This window comes from Rhinichthys klamathensis, unplaced genomic scaffold (genome assembly GCF_029890125.1).
Source record: "Rhinichthys klamathensis goyatoka isolate OS25496 unplaced genomic scaffold, OSU_Roscu_1.1 h1tg000254l_1, whole genome shotgun sequence".
Taxonomy (NCBI): domain Eukaryota; kingdom Metazoa; phylum Chordata; class Actinopteri; order Cypriniformes; family Leuciscidae; genus Rhinichthys; species Rhinichthys klamathensis.
Genome location: NW_026606776.1, coordinates 2675288 through 2692890, shown reverse-complemented (window position 1 = coordinate 2692890; position 17603 = coordinate 2675288). Strand labels below are relative to the sequence as shown.

Genomic DNA, 17603 nt, shown 5'->3' with positions numbered 1-17603 from the left:
CACAGTGGAAACTATGTATTTGACATTTAAATAGTTGTGGTCCATCTAAACGTCTCTTTTTTATTTTACAGGGTTAAAGCAAAGACATCTGGGCTATGAGGAGGTAAGAACCTTTGATATGACATTACATGAGCACAAACAAACATCCCTCCACCCACAGACGCAGGACAGATGAAATACAGCATTACCCCCTACAGGAGGAGGAAGAGAGAGAGAGGAGAGAAGAGGCAAAAGAACAAAAGAGTTGAGGAAAAGAAATGCAGCACTGCCCTCTACTGGGGGAAAGATAGAGATAGGCTATGTTTGGAAAGACACGCTACCATTCTACTCTTAGTTCTGCAGTATATAGTACATGCACATTTTCTGTCTGATATCTACTATATTTGCTCAAATATTCAGTATACAGTAGAGCCAAATATACCCTGTCCCAACTGGTGCTTAATAACCATTTTGTTTTGATCAACATGTGACAACAATGCAGCATGTTTTATTATTGCAAAATATGTTGTTTTACATACTATTACAGAATTCTGTATACAGTATATACTGCACATAATTTAGTACATAGTAAGCTAGTATGTTATTATAGAGAGAGGCAGTGTAGCTGCACACAGCATACACTTTTCTCCTGTCAGTAATTGGTGTCTCATTCCTGGCTCAACCGAGAATGTCCCATCTGGGCACAGAGTCCAGATAGCCAAAGTCAATAAAGAACAGAGAAAACATCCATCATGCTCTCTCTCTCTCTTTCTATGATTACACTCCAGCAACCATAGTTGCCTACATGTAATGGCCAGCCTCACCAGGGCATAGAAAATCACACACTCAAACACACATAATGACTGCAAAAAAAATAATAATTTGGACACTTACATATGTATGGATGTCATGTAATTAAAAAAATTATCGAATAATTTTTTGAGTAAAGGATCATGTCACGTTTATTCAATTTATGTTTCCAATGTATTTGATTTGACAAAATAAAAAACTTTTGGGAGTAGGTACAAAATATAATGAGCTGGGATTTTTTTATAGTGAATATAATATAATTAATATTATATAATATATAAACAAAATATAGAAAAAAAATATTTGGACACTTACATGTGAATGAATGTCATGTAATTTAATGAAATTATTAAAAAAAATCTTCTTCTTTTTTAGCGAAGGATCATGTGACACTGAAGACTGGGGTAATAATATTATAATAATATAACATTGTAAAACATAAAAATCTTTTTTGATTTAAATAAACTAAACTTAATTTACTGTGTTTATCCAATTCATTTGTCCAATGTATATAAAAATAGAATTGACGAATTGAATTGACAAAATAAAAAAAGTTATTTCAACTTCTGGGAGTAGGTAAAACTCAAAGTCCAAAAAAGAAACAAAATAATGAGTTGAGTTTTTTTTTTACAGTGAATATAAAATATTATATAATATGATATAATATAATTTGAATGTGGGTGAAAGATAAGATAGCCACAGTTAGAAAAGCTCCTCTTAGAGAGCGATGAACCATAGCGTGTGGACGGAGTAAAGAGATCCAGCTGACTTCCATCACGACCAACATTGCAGTTCACCTCAGTCTGATGAGAAACGTCTTTAGAAAGTCTGAAAACCACTGTATAGATGTGACTGTTTGCTATGGGTTCTTTCTCACACTCACATTCTTTTATTCTCTTATTTCTCTCTCACAATCACCATTTCTCACTGTCTGTCCCATCATGCTTTTCTCTCCTGCGGATGAATGGATGCATTTGTTCCCCTTAGCAAGTATAACATGGCTGTTTGTGTTTGGCTTTCATGGATGGGAGATGGAGTCATAAGACCAGGCCTGCAGACACACACACACACACACACACACACACACACACTTTCCCATGCTAGTCATATGAGTTTTAGGGCTTAATCAGAGATAGAGAGAGAGAGTAAGTGAGAGCGGAGGAGAATTGGAGATGGAGGATTTCCTGTGGAGAATGCGGGTCTGGGCGTCCGTGTGCTTGAGGAAATGTTGTTGGTGTTGTGGAGATAAAAAAGTCAGAAGGGAAGAAAAAGAGGAAATGTTTGAGATGAGAGTAGAAGAGATAAAAGAAACAATGAAAACGGAAGAAAAACCATCAAAGACTTGGAGTGTGTCCTCCCTCCCAGTCGCTGAGGTCAGATGGGTTTGTGTTGTGTGTGTGTGTGTGTGTGTGAGTGAGAGAGAGAGAGAGAGAGAGAGAGAGAGAGAGAGAGAGAGAGAGAGAGAGAGAGAGAGAGAGAGAGAGAGAGAGAGAGAGAGAGAGAGAGAGAGAGAGAGAGAGAGAGAGAGAGAGAGAGAGAGAGAGAGAGAAAGAGACAGAGAGTGTGTGTGACATCAAACAGGGATAAATGATGATGTCTTGTCATTTGAATTACAATAATATTGACATTTGTAATATCATAGAATAATGTCTCATAAAAATGTCACTATCTTTGTAATGTTTTTGAAAAATAGGTCTGATTATTTTGAAAACTGTATCATAAGCGTCTCTAATTAACTGTAATGTCAAAGGGTTAAACTATTTTACCGTTTCCGATTTTTTACATTTTAAATAGTTCTTGTGCTGTTGCCAAGCAAATATTGAGAGTCAAAAGTACTGTATTTGATTGAAGGGGAGTCTTAAGATATAATGTACAGCCATTTAGTTCCAAATTAACTGAAGATATTATTGCCTGGTTACAGCACATTCTGTACAGCTAAGCCCATTCTGAGCGTCTCAGTTGTCACTCAGATTAACCGAATTTAGGCAAAGAGACAGAAATAGGGAACATGAGCACTAAAAGAGACTTCTATGGCAGGACATTCTGACATCATCTGCTGTACAACTTGTTCCAATAGCATGAAATTGCTGAAATTACAGCACCACAGCTAAAAAAGGTGCGTAAACAAAGCTGGAGCTTGACGTACAGTAATCGGTTTTGTATGAGCTGGATGAGGAAATATTTGTTAGTCTACAGTCAGCACTGGTTCCATCCAGTTCTAAGTCGTCTCAGTAATCACTCGTTAAGACCAGTTCCATCATCGCTGGATAAGCCGTGTTCCAAGTCGTCTTCATCATCGCTGGATAACTCCAGTTCCAAGTCTTCTTCATTGTTGCTGGTTCAGCACAGTTCCAAGTCGTCTTCATCATCGCTGAATAAGCCCAGTTTCAAGTTGTCTTTGTTGTCGCTGGTTCAACCCAGTTCCAAGTCGTCTTCATCATCGCTGAATAAGCCCAGTTTCAAGTTGTCTTTGTTGTCGCTGGTTCAACCCAGTTCCAAGTCGTCTTCATCATCGCTGGATAACTCCAGTTCCGAGTCGTCTTCGTTGTCGCTGGTTCAGCACAGTTTAAAGTCGTCTTCATCATCGCTGGATAAGCCCAGTTCCAAGTCGTCTTCATCATCGCTGGATAACTACAGGTTGTGTTCGTTGTCGCTGGTTAAGCCCAGTTCTACCAGAAAGACTCGGGAGATAAATTGATGTAACAAGCGTATATTTATTAACAGCTCAGCAAGCATGAATTTATAAAGTTCTTTGGCGTAGGCCCCGTCCTTAGCGAGCAATGCGAGGGTAGTGGAATCTGCATGTCCTGCCTGAAGATGAAGGCGCAGCCGACCCCCCTGGAGGTAAAGGAAGGGACCATCCTGGTGGTGGTTGGGGAGGATGGAGGTAATTGGCAGCGTGAGTATCTGCGAACTGAGACAAATGTAAGTACCAATCTTTTATACTGTGAGTGTTAGCACATGATTGGTTAGAAGTGAGGTAATACGTGACACACTGATTGAGTCTTCCTGGCAGAACTTACGCTAAAGCTTTCATTTCCAAGTCGTCTTCATCATCGCTGCTTAAGCCCAGGTCCAAGTCGTTTCAGTCATCGCTGGTTAAGCCCAGTTCCAAGTCGTTTCAGTCATCGCTGCTTAAGCCCAGGTCCAAGTCGTTTCAGTCATCGCTGGTTAAGCCCAGGTCCAAGTCGTTTCAGTCATCGCTGGTTAAGCCCAGGTCCAAGTCGTTTCAGTCATCGCTGGTTAAGCCCAGTTCCAAGTCGTTTCAGTCATCGCTGCTTAAGCCCAGGTCCAAGTCGTTTCAGTCATCGCTGGTTAAGCCCAGTTCCAAGTCGTTTCAGTCATCGCTGGTTAAGCCCAGGTCCAAGTCGTTTCAGTCATCGCTGGTTAAGCCCAGTTCCAAGTCGTTTCAGTCATCGCTGGTTAAGCCCAGTTCCAAGTCATTTCAGTCATTGCTGGTTAAGCCCAGGTCCAAGTCGTTTCAGTTATCGCTGGTTAAGCCCAGTTCCAAGTCATTTCAGTCATCGCTGGTTAAGCCCAGGTCCAAGTCGTTTCAGTCATCGCTGGTTCAGCCCAGGTCCAAGTCGTTTCAGTCATCGCTGGTTAAGCCCAGGCCCAAGTCGTTTCAGTCATCGCTGGTTAAGCCCAGGTCCAAGTCGTTTCAGTCATCGCTGGTTAAGCCCAGGTCCAAGTCGTTTCAGTCATCGCTGGTTAAGCCCAGGTCCAAGTCGTTTCAGTCATCGCTGGTTAAGCCCAGGTCCAAGTCGTTTCAGTCATCGCTGGTTAAGCCCAGGTCCAAGTTGTTTCAGTCATCGCTGGTTAAGCCCAGGTCCAAGTTGTTTCAGTCATCGCTGGTTAAGCCCCAAGTTGTTTCAGTCATCGCTGGTTAAGCCCAGGTCCAATTTGTTTCAGTCATCGCTGGTTAAGCCCAGTTCCAAGTCGTTTCAGTCATCGCTGGTTAAGCCCAGTTCCAAGTCATTTCAGTCATCGCTGGTTAAGCCCAGGTCCAAGTCGTTTCAGTCATCGCTGGTTAAGCCCAGGTCCAAGTCGTTTATGTCATCGCTGGTTAAGCCCAGTTCCAAGTCGTTTCAGTCATTGCTGGTTAAGCCCAGTTCCAAGTCGTTTCAGTCATCGTTGGTTAAGCCCAGGTCCAATTCGTTTCAGTCATCGCTGGTTAAGCCCAGTTCCAAGTCGTTTCAGTCATCGCTGGTTAAGCCCAGTTCCAAGTCATTTCAGTCATCGCTGGTTAAGCCCAGGTCCAAGTCGTTTCAGTCATCGCTGGTTAAGCCCAGGTCCAAGTCGTTTATGTCATCGCTGGTTAAGCCCAGTTCCAAGTCGTTTCAGTCATTGCTGGTTAAGCCCAGTTCCAAGTCGTTTCAGTCATCGCTGGTTAAGCCCAGTTCCAAGTCATTTCAGTCATCGCTGGTTAAGCCCAGGTCCAAGTCGTTTCAGTCATCGCTGACGTTTCCAAGTCGTTTCAGTCATCGCTGGTTAAGCCCAGTTCTAAGTCTCCTTCATCGCCATTGGCTCTGCCCAGCCCTCCGAACTGTCGGCTCCACCATGCCTCAATGCTCCCTCAGGCTTCGCTGGGCTCCCTGGTCCCTATGGCTCCACCTTGGTCCATCATCGCTCTGTCTTTGCCAGGCTCCTCCTTCACTCCGGTTCCTCCATTGTCCTCACTCCCGTCGTCTCCGGCCCGGTCTGCCAAGCACACGTCTCCACCTTGGTCACACCCACCTGCAGCTCCTCTTCCTCTGGTTCCTCCCACCTTCTTCTTCTCCCTCGTCATCTCCTGGGGTCTTCCTCTGCCCACTCCTCGTCCTCCTCCAGATCCCCTCCCTTCTTCCTCTGCTAGAGACACGCTTTCAACTTGACCTGTTTCTTCTGTGTTTGCATTAACCCCTTAACTGTCACCGTCCCACAGGTGGGACGTTTGCCATTATATTTTTAAAACAATAATATCTTAGTTAAAACCTTAAGTAATATTGACAAACTATATATCATTTGAAAGCTTACAATCTCTAGTTTCCATATTTGGTGATTGATTTTCAAAATAAATTACAGAGGAGCCGTAATTTATCAATTTGCAACAATAATATTTTCATACTCCTAGGCGTGTTCAGACCTTTATTTTGAAATAGCAATGAACATGAAAAATCATAAAAAAATAGTAGAAACCTAGTTTGTTTTCATGCCAAGAGTTCAAAAGATAGCATCCATTCAATTATTTTAGAAAAAAAGGTCTGAAAATGTTTTAAATATAAAGAAAAAAATAATAAATTCACCATTTGTGATGTGGCAGCGAGCTATGACGCACATGCGTGTTCTTTGTATGTGTTTATTAGAGGTTGAATTCATATCAAAATCTGCCAAACTTTCCCATACTACTTCTGAATAGGATCTCTACTTCATAAATTGTATGAAAATTGTGGAAATAATGGTTCATATCACTCAAAACACATTTGGAAATGGAGGCGCCCTTATATGGGCAGTAATGGAGTCTGGTTGTGACCTAGTGAAAAAGTTTGGTACTGCGCCCAAACAAAATCTTACTGAAAGCTCATTTTTTGAGATATCAACCTAAAATTTGAAACACAACTTGTTCAGATTTTTGGCTTTGATTTTTCTGCAGTTTTAGAGTAGCCCAGGTTTTGAAAATATATATTTTATATAAAATATGAATAATTAATTTTTTTACATTGTACATTTCCATAAACTCAAACTTCTATAACTTTTTTTCTGTTTCACTTTCTTAATTTATTTCACTTCTACATAAATCTGCCAAATGTCTTCTTTAAAACAAGACCAATCTTACGTCTATATTCCAAAGCATTCTTGAATTACAACCATTTATGTTCGAAATGTGCATTTTCATGTCAATTAAAAAAAAGGGGGGTGACAGTTAACAGGTTAAAGTTATGATAGTTGGTTGTGTTCTTTGTGGTAAAAAATTTGGAATAATTAAGATTTTTTAATGTTTTTGAAAAAAGTCTTTTATGTTCACCAAGGCTGCATTTATTTGATGAAAAATACAGTGAAAACAGTAATATTGTGAAATATTAGCCTATTACAATTTAAAAGAACCGTATTCTATTTGAATATATTTAAAAATGTAATTTTTTTCTTTGATTCAAAGCTGAATTTTCAGTATCATAACTTCAGTCTTCAGTGTCACATGATCCTTCAGAAATCATTTGAATATGCTGATTTGCTGCTCAAGTAACATTTTGTATTATTATAATGTTGAAAACAGTTGTGTTCCTTAATATTTTTGTGGAAACCATGATATACTGCCATATAAAAAATATTCGGCAAGTAAGATTTTTTATTTATTTATTAGAAATGAATACTTTTATTCAACAAGGACACATTCAATTGATTCAAGTAATAGTTAAAGGCAGGGTAGGTAAGTTTGAGAAACTAGCAGAAAACTGCTGGATTTTGAAAGTATCCAACTGAGAAACTCCCACCCCCTCCCTTCTGGGCTCCTTCCAAAGCCACGCCCCCAAAACACATGAACGTGTGATGCTGACCGCTCAGCTGGAGCACGCGTTTACCAGCGCCGAGCGGAGAGGAGCGCAGTGCATGGAGTGACATCACCTTTTTTTGCCTTGTTTGCCTGCGCTGGCTGTATATGCAGGTACAGGTGGTACTGGGCATTTTGACTGCTCTTTCTTTGCCATAATTGTGAGACTTCTTACCTTCCGGCCGGTACGTGCCTCTCCTCTTTCGAAATGAGCTAGTCAACCAAGTGCGCATGTGGGCAGCTCCTGTAGCAGCAGGGATGGTAGCCATGGTTGCGAGGAAGAGTGACAGTCGCCCAGCCAATCATTGCATCCGTTCCGAATGGAAAGAGTAGCTGTGTTTATTGCAGCCCTGAGAGGACTACAGACTCTCGATTTGTATACTTTCCTTTTCAGAGTACTTACATTTTAGATATGTATTGGTATATAAAGACAGTTTAAACAAATTTGGGAAAAAAGTGTTTTTTAAACAAACTGCCTACCCTGCCTTTAAGGCCTTTATAATATTACAAACGATTTCCATTTTAAATAAATGCTTTTAAACTTTCTATAAATCAAAGAATTCTGAAAAATATATTATGCAGCAAACTGTTTTCAGCAGTGATAATAAGAACCATTATTAATAATTGAGCACCAATAAATCTGCATATTAGAATGTTTTCTGAAGGATCATGTACTGTATTTTTAATCAAATAAAATCAGCCTTGGTGACAGATGGTGACTTATTTTAAAAACATGAAGAAAAATATATATATATATAAAAGAGCATTTTTCTCCCTGCTGAAGATATGTGAGGTCTGTTATCAGCTAATCTGCATGTACAGTTCTGATCTGGAATAAATAAAAATCCTGAAGCCATGTAGACCTGAATATGAGGACACGCTTCACACACAGACAGATATATGGATACAGTAAGATGGCTGTATCAGCAAAACAAGGTGTTATAACATCTCAAACTGTATCTAACATAGATCAAGCTGTCTTTCTCTCTATCTTTGTCTCCTATTTCAGCTGGGTGAGCTGGACGGGGTGGAGAAACCACAGCCGCACTGGTTTCACACGCTGCAGGTGCGACGGCTCAGAGTTCAGAGGGGCCGCAGTAACAGCGATCCGATGGGAGGAAAGAGCTTCCAGCAAGAGTTCCAGTGGGTGAGGGACACACCAATACAACTCAGACACACAACAATACACAACATGTGATTTAAGCATGTCCACATACACAGCCATGCACAGTGTTGAGAAATGTTATCAGTAACTATCAATATTGCGTTACTTATTACAAACTGTAATGTCACATTGAAAGGAATGTTAACCCTATAAAGGCTGATGCATTATATTAGATACATTCATTTATAAGACCTCTGAATTATCAACATGATCAAAACTTTGCTGAAAAAAAAAACTGTTGTGCACAATCTACTACATGCCTTCTGGCATTTGATTGATGGTTTATACTTTTTTAGCAAGTAAAATGCCTTTAAGTATTGTAAAAACGTCCCCCTTCAGGTCATATCACACGTCTATTTGCTCTGAAATCTTTAATGATGTTTATGAAGTAAACATTAGAATACATTTTATATTGTTACTAAATTTTCAAGATGTACATTTACTGGGCTGAATCAACTTGGATTTAATCGAGTATCCCTATACTTCATTTTTTAGGTAAATTATGTTCTAAAGTGATTATCAAATATGATGCATCAGTCTTTTGAGGAACGCTTCAATCATTCTACATTATATGTGTTGCGCCCCACAGTAAAAACTACAGAGCTTTGATCATAAAACTAAACATTTAAATATATTACTAAGACAAGTTATTGGTAGATATAGATTGACAACTGATATTTATATGCATGTATAGTCTCATAATTTCATCTTACTTTTTGGCCATATAAATAACAACATCTGCAGCAAAATGCATTATTTTGGCTCAGTTTGTTTTTTCTTCTTGAGTATGAGCTCCATATTCTCACGTTATCATACTTAACGGGCCATAAAAGCCTGATGAAACACATAGGGTTAATTCAAGATAACTGGGACATGTTTCCCATTCATCTCCATGGCAAAATACATATGCAATTATTATTTTTTTACTTTTATATTTTGTCTAAAGGTACAACAAACTGTTCCATTAAAAAAAGTATTATTAAATAATATAATAATAAAACTATCATTTTATATTATTATATATTTTAAATAAACTTTTCTTTTTACTTTGGAAGTGCTATTTTTATAGTTTGCATAGAATGACATATAGGCTCTAACATGACAAATTTAACTAATTTATTGTTTAGTTGTTTTTAGCTCCAAATTTAAACCAAATAGGGTCTAATAGCTACCTGGAAAAGCTATCAGTTAACATGTTCCTTCATTTCAATGGCTGTTGCCTGGTGAAATAACAGTGTGTGTGTTTTATTCACAGAAAACTGGCCTGCAGTTTGGGAATGCAACATCTTATCTTAATCTTGAAAAACTTGGAGAGGGCACATATGCCACAGTTTACAAAGGAATTAGCAGGTTAGTAGTCATATGTAAACACTCACACATACACACAAATCAATAGTGTAATTGATAGAGCTCAGTTAGATGTTGCCTGTAGGCAGTGGCGGTTCTAGAGGGGGGGCCAGGGGGGCCAGTGCCCCTGTGACAAAAAGCTTGGCCCCCCTTGTGGCCCCCCTAAATGTGGAGTTTGAAATAATTTTTACAAAACTGTTTTTTTTTTGCTATCGTATGCGTATTTTTTTTTTTTTTTTATATATCTTTGTGGATTTGCATTTTCACGTGACAATTCGCATCACATTCGCGGGAATCGCGGCAGAATAACGCCTGTCTCCTGCACGCGAGAGAGGAGAGAAGAAGAAAGTTGGTAAATGTCAGTTCAGTTGTAAGTTCATTCTTTATGTGCGTATGGGGTGTGCGATGTGTATTGTCTATTATGATATTGTAATCATTGTTTTAACCTTCTTATACTGTCTATGGTTTTAACTATGTACGAGGCACTGTGAGCTGACATATCATTTGTCTATCGTCCTTTCACTGCTATGTGCAGTTCATTCATAGGTAGGCTATATGTCCCCAAATTAGTTTTTGTCTTATATTTATATCATATTATGTTCTTATATTAGAATATCACATCAGCAAGAGTGCCGTTTTCCCGTGCACAATTGCAACTGTGATATTTATGTTATACAACAGTTAAATTAACAATAAGTTAACATTGGGAGTTACTTTTTAGACACAATATTGTCAATATTGTTTGTTTTCCCTTTATTTCGCCGACTAGAATTTCATAATGAAACCGTAGCAGAGTCTCAATGCAACACAGCGATGATTTATTGACTGAAATCCGCGTTTTGAACGAATCACTTGCTTCTTTCCCGAATGAATCAGCCGTTTGAACGAATCGTTTGAATGAATGAATCCCTCTTACAGGGACTTGCCGCCGCCTACTGGCGGTTTTAGTTTCATATTTAAAGTATCCTTTAATTAAAACGTTAAAATTAGAAATAATTTCATTTTTTTATATTGATTTAAAAAAAATCTCATAGCTTTATTTATGCAATTGTAAATGGAGTGTAAATATATTAATGCCACTTCTGTGTCACCTCTGCACTGCAAAGATGGATTTTGATTGAATTAATTAATTTGACTGGTAACAGTGGTATTGTATAATTATTGCATAATTAAGTATTATTGTATAAATAAGTATAATTACTGTATAATTTGAATGTTAGTATTTGACATAAAAGGTGATGCATAACTCTAAATAAGTTTAGAAAAAATGTCCATATATAGGTGAAAATGCCCCTGGAAATCAATTTAAGGTGGCAAATATTGCCTCTTAATTAAAAAATGTATTTCTGTCACTGCTGTGAACTGACCACTGCATAGAATATGAGAAATATTAATATCTTTGTGAGTCAGCTGTCAACAACAGGCCTAAACCAGGCACCAGCACAAAAACACAATCAGTAAAATATTATCTAATTATTAACAAAATGTTGAAAATATTGAAATATATTTTTGTCAATATTGCACACCCCTAATGTACGGTATTAATTTTGATTTCTTTAGGTCTTAAAAAGCCTTAAATTTGACTTTAAAAAGTGTGCAGGAACCCTGTAAACGGTTAGACATATCAAGTCAGTTATTTTCAGTAAATGAATTAATAAGCTTCTTGGTCCCCATTGCTTTTGCTCTATAGTTCTCAAAATGAAGAGAAAGAAGGACATCATGTCTATTAAAGTTACTGTGACTAATACTGAATATGTAATGCAAATGTAAAAATATAATGGAAATGCAAATACATTGTTGAATGATTATAAACACGGTATTTTGCCTGTTAATGCCTGCAGCAGTGCAGAAAATGATATGACAACAATAAGGTCTAAATGTAACTGGCCCCTCTAACAGTACAACTGGCCCCAGCTTGGCCCCCCCAGTTGAAATGGGCTAGAACCGCCACTGCCTGTAGGACATTCATTCACTGAGGCGAGATTAATGTTTTACCTTTATGGCAGCATTTAGTTGCCAAGCACATTATTCAGATACACCACCCTGTGGCTTTGTTCCTCTGTATAATAGACAGCAAATGATTCTTTTCACTGCCTCCCTGTAGGCATTCCTTGAGTTCTTCTGTAACAGCTTGTTTTACATGGATTCGTTTTATAAGGTCATCCTGCAACATATGGATACCCGCCTGAGGCCTCAACTGATAGGCAGTTTGATGTTGTTGTACAACAACAAATGCGTTTTAATGAGAAACAGCTCCCATTTATCTCTGTACAGCTGTTTTAGGATAGAAAGCTTTACATTTAGCAACATTTGTGCTTGTTTATGTGGTTAAAGGAACAATGTTACCTCAGTTACAGGTTAAACCTCCCAGCCGATGAAATGCTTTTTTCATAAATTGTACAATAAATGATATCGTTCCAAACCTATAAGACTTCTTCGAAACACAAATTTAGAGATTTCTGTCCCTCCATTCAAATTTATTAGGCTTTTTATTGATAGCCAATAGGCTTTAATTTACCTCACAGACATGAACCATGATTTGCACATTCTCTTCATATTTAATCAGACAAACAATAGAAGATAAAGACTTTTGCTGAAATTTTAAATGTGTGTTTTCTTCATATTTAAGAGTACACTAGCTAATAAATAACTTCACGGCTAATGGACAAAACTCCAATTCAGATGTCATAAGGTCTTCAAAAGGAAGAGCTTGTGACGGTGTTTATTCTACTTTCTTAGATAAACTTTTACCAGCAGATGCATGTTTGTGGATTATGCTGAGGTTTTTCTGTTTCTGGCAGGATAAATGGTCATCTTGTGGCTTTAAAGGTGATTCACATGAAAACTGAAGAAGGAATTCCATTCACAGCTATTAGAGAAGGTACTGCAAGTGCATAACACACACACACACACACACACACACATACACACACAGCCAAGAAACAAAACTGCTCATACACACGTAGGGCAGTGGGAAAAATGTGCCAGTGTGTGTATAAATTGTATAAATAATAAAAAAATTATATGGGGTATATATATGGGAAGCATTATATATAGATGTCTGTGACTGAAATATGATGGAATAGTGCATTAATAAACTGTTTTTATAGAAATAACATATTTATGTTCACATTTTGACATTCAAAAGTTTGAGGTCACTTTTTTGTTTAACGAAATAAATACTTTTATTCAGCATTAAATTAATCAAAAATAACAGTAGAGACATTAATAATTCAGATTTATTTTGGAACCTGAAAAAAAACATGAATTCCACAAAATATTAAGCAGTACAACTATTTTCAATATTGATAATAATAAAAAAATGTGTCTTAAACAGCAAATCAGCATATTAGAATGATATCTGAAGGATCATGTGATCCTGAAGACTGGTAATGGCAGCTAAAAATTCACAGGAATAAATTACATAAATTAATATTAATACATATATATATAATGAATAATATATTAAGATAGAAAATAGTTCTTTTAAATTGTAATAATATTTCACAATATTACTGTTTTTACTGTTTTGTTGACCAAATAAATGCATAAGAAACTTCTATCCAAAATATTAAAATATCTCACCGACCCCAAAGTTTTGAACGCTGGTGTATATAATAACTAATTTCCCCTTGCCTGAGTGAAAAGTGGCTCATCTCACCCCAGTCTCCTCTAAATATGTGATTGTACTGCACTTGTTAATGCCGTACGCCCATGTTATTTGTGATTATTCCCAGCCTCCTTGTTAAAAGGCCTCAAACATGCCAACATAGTCTTGCTCCACGACATCATTCACACGCGAGAGTCTCTCACCTTTGTCTTTGAGTACATGGTGAGTCTAAGACTTTAGCAGTCACCTTCCAAGATTATTTAGGGGTTTTTTTGTCTGTCTGACCTATTTCACATCTTTTTTTCTTTCAGCAAACAGATTTGGCTCAATATATGATTCAGCATCCTGGCGGACTTCACTCGTACAACATCAGGGTAAACAAACCCGTAAACGCACACAGACGCAACGGGGGCAGAAATAATGAGCTGTCTTTCTTTCTCACACTCTGTCTGTTTGTTCAGCTCTTCATGTTTCAGTTGCTCCGAGGATTGTCTTACATTCACAGCAGAAGAATTCTGCATCGAGACCTCAAACCTCAGAATTTGCTCATCAGCTATCTGGGAGAACTCAAATTAGCCGATTTTGGTAGGTTTCATTTAATCTATACACATGCAAACTCTCACATGATAACTAATCATGCATTCTAAACTATTGTGGGCCTCTTGTTGCTTCAGGTCTGGCCCGATCTAAGTCCATACCGTGCCAGACGTACTCTGCCGAGGTCGTGACTTTATGGTACCGCCCGCCAGATGTTCTCATGGGCTCCACTGATTACTCCACAGCCCTGGACATCTGGTGAGTCCCTGCACACACACACACTAATTCTTCTTAGAAAGATTCATAATTGTGACTCAAAATGTCTCTTTAGGGGAGCCGGCTGCATTTTTATTGAGATGCTACAGGGGTCACCAGCGTTTCCTGGAGTTGCTGATGTCTTTGAGCAGCTGCTGAAGATTTGGACAGTGAGTCTGTACTATAATTGTGTGAAATTTCTCTTCTATCCATTTATTTATCCTCCTCTCCTCCCATTATTCATCTCTCCTCTTCTTTCCTTCTGAGGTCCTCGGGGTCCCGACCGAGGAGAGCTGGCCAGGTGTCAGTGATCTGCCGAACTACAAACCAGGTGTGTGCTAAATCCTTCTTTCATCCGTCCCTGTGCTGTAATCTCACAGATGTGTCTGCTATGAGAGGTGATTTCCTGTCTTGACAGATTTGTCTCATTCATTAAATGCTTGTGTCAGGGTATGTCAGTTACATAAAAATGTACTTCATGTGGTAACATCTAAATGAACGAAATGTTTAAATATGATTGAATAAGCTCGATGATATTATGTTACAGCAATGAAAGTCATTTTTGGACTTTTTAGATCAGGAAGAAATAGGTCCTTAAAGGGATAGTTCACCCCAAAATGAAAACTTGTGTCATCATTTACTCACCGTCATGTCATTCAAACCTGTGCAGCTTCTTTCTTTTATGGAACACAAAATGATTATTTGAATTATGTTCAAATTAAGTTGATATTCATTGATAATCTTCCCCTGAATCATAGCTCTCAGATCTCATTCACTCATGATGATGCATATATTCAGACTTTTGAAATGCAGGTGCATCACACTAGTTTTGATGTCGGTAGAGTCAACGCCATTGATTCTTGCATGTCTCATCTCATGGCCTCTAAAGTGTGAAATTTAACCCACAAATCATATGGGCTACTTTTATGGTTCCTTTTACATTAGTGGTTCTTTTGACCATCATTGTCCACAACAATATTTAAAGGCCCCATGACTTTTTCAGTTGATTGTGATTTACTGGATTAGGATTAAGGATACGTGTTTTTGTTTGTTTTTTACTTAACTGATAAAACCTGATATAGTTTAGAGCTTGGCATAACTAGAAAAATGTATATTCATTATAAAATTTGTATTCATTTGCAGGCCTAGAAATTACACTTAAAAAATTACATTTCTTTTTAGTGTTTTGTTTTAATATATTCTGAAAGAATTGTGTAGAATTTTAATATATTGCCTATTTATAATCAGCTGTAACATATACAATACAATAATACGCATTATTTGTAACGTAAAAGTGTGTGCGGCGATTAGTAACTTGAATGTGCAAGACTTCCGTGTCAAGCGCTTCCAGTTATTTTAGCTGTATAATTAATGTCTGTTATGCTGCTTGACATTGCAAACTGGTATTTATCATTATACAATTTTAATTTATTGTAATAATAAACAAATGGTTGTAGCGCAAATTACTTTAATTGGTTACTGCACTTTTATATTCTTCTAGTTATTGACCTTACAGCAGCTAGTAAATCTAAAGTCAGGCACATTCACAGGAGAAGGACTTACTTTTGCATTGTAAAAAAAAGTTTGCTATGCAAAGTTGTATTTTTGTGCACCGCAGAAGTTTTGAATTTTTCTACTTTTGTGTTCCATGGAAGAAAGTCATATGTAAATGATGTCAGATTTTTTATTTTTTAGTGAACTTTTCCTGCACATCCTCACTTTTTACAGACTTGATTTCTTTGTTATTTTTTAACATCAAGTAAATACAAATATACCCATTCATTTAGAATTAAAACTTCACATAGACACCGTTATGCATTGTGTGCGTGTTCTTATATGGTTTAGAGGTCATAAATGTGTATAATGAATGACATGGGTATTACAACGTAAACATGGTTTATGAGGACACTTCCTCTGTCCTCGTAAACCAAATGGCTTAAAAAACATACTAAACCGTGTTTTTGGTCCCCATGAGGAAAACAGCTTATAAATCATACTAAATTATGTTTATTTTTGAAAATGTGAAAATGCAGAAAGTTTTCTGTGAGGGTTGTGTTTAGGGGTAGGGTTAGTTTAAGGGCGTAGAATAATAGAATATACAGTTTGTACAGTATAAAAATCATCATGTCTATAGAAATTCCCCATAAAACATGAAAACCCAATGTGTGTGTGTGTGTGTGTGTGTGTGTGTGTGTGTGTGTGTGTGTTTGGCTATGTGTGGGTGTAAACTTGTTGCCAAGGGTCTGTCGTTTTAATAACATGCAGTCATACAAACAGAAATTCGCTAGAGCAAATTCACAAAGTCGTGCTGAAGCTCTGTTTCCAACATAAATCATTTTGTGTGTATAGGTGTTCTGTTAGCGGTTTTGTTGGCCATCACACCTTCGAGTCAGACACAAACACACACCTTCACACACTCGTGCAGGAAAGGGATTGATGTCTTTCCACTGCAGTCCTGGAAATAAAGTGCAAACTCATTACACAGGTGCACAAATGAGCAATGTGAGGTGGCTTTGGGAAATATGCCTCATTTAGAGTGTGTGGGTACTGATGGAGATGATGTGTGTGGTAGGTAAACTGCTGGCAGGCCTTCCTGGCTGTGTTTCTCCATGAATCTGGGTTTACCCAAGCCCCAGGCTGCTCTGTATGTGTGTGTGCCATGTGTTGGAGAGAAGCTACATGAACCCGCTGTGGTCTCTCAGGTATATCCAGGTGTGCTGAAGCAAAGTGTGGCTTCAGGTTTCAGCCAAGAATGACCGGGTGGCCCGTGACCACAGCCACTGACAGAGGGACACTATGAAGGCTCCTCAAAAGTTCTTTATAGCAAAAAAAAAACATTTCTGAGTGGTTTGAATGTTTCCTTAAATGTTAATTAAAGTTCTTAAATTAATAGTTTACCCGAAAATAGTATTTTAAAAAGCAGTGTTATTTTAGTATTATTTATATAGGCTACTCTTATATAGGGGTGTGCAAAATGATGACAATCTTATTTCACGATACATAATTTTATTTCAGTCATGACAACTCTCGGAATAGTTTTAGCATTTTATTAAATATGCCAATGTTAGTGTATTTGGTATTGATGATTATTGCTGCTGCAGAGCAAGTATTGACGGCAAGTATGTAAGATATGCATAAATAGACATACATAAATCCTGTAGCAGATCTAGGCAGGTGGAGCTGGGGGAGGTGGAGGCTTTCAGAGGAACTCCGATAGCATGCTGCAGGACAATTTTACAGCAAACAATGATTCAGACTATTTAAATGTTGAGCAAACAATCTCATTGGCTGCAGGATCAGTAGAGGCCAATCAGCTTATGCCATGCGGTAATGATGTGATTGCTTGCAGTTTGCATGTAAAAGACCTATCAGCC

At 37.8% G+C, this 17603-nt stretch overlaps 1 protein-coding gene across 2 annotated transcripts in view; it reads left to right on the top strand.

The window, feature by feature from the left end:
• cdk15 (cyclin-dependent kinase 15) overlaps positions 1–17603 on the top strand; it is a 91292-nt gene that overhangs the window by 70323 nt on the left and 3366 nt on the right. The window contains exons 2-11 of one of the 2 annotated variants that reach the window (XM_056266922.1): positions 72–103; positions 8325–8462; positions 9736–9830; positions 12629–12708; positions 13565–13659; positions 13749–13811; positions 13899–14022; positions 14112–14232; positions 14306–14399; positions 14497–14560. In XM_056266922.1, the coding sequence (XP_056122897.1) occupies positions 72–103; positions 8325–8462; positions 9736–9830; positions 12629–12708; positions 13565–13659; positions 13749–13811; positions 13899–14022; positions 14112–14232; positions 14306–14399; positions 14497–14560 (906 nt within the window). Of the gene's footprint in view, positions 1–71; positions 104–1934; positions 2163–8324; positions 8463–9735; positions 9831–12628; positions 12709–13564; positions 13660–13748; positions 13812–13898; positions 14023–14111; positions 14233–14305; positions 14400–14496; positions 14561–17603 lie in introns of those variants that run through there. The other variant, XM_056266921.1, reaches the window with a different exon arrangement.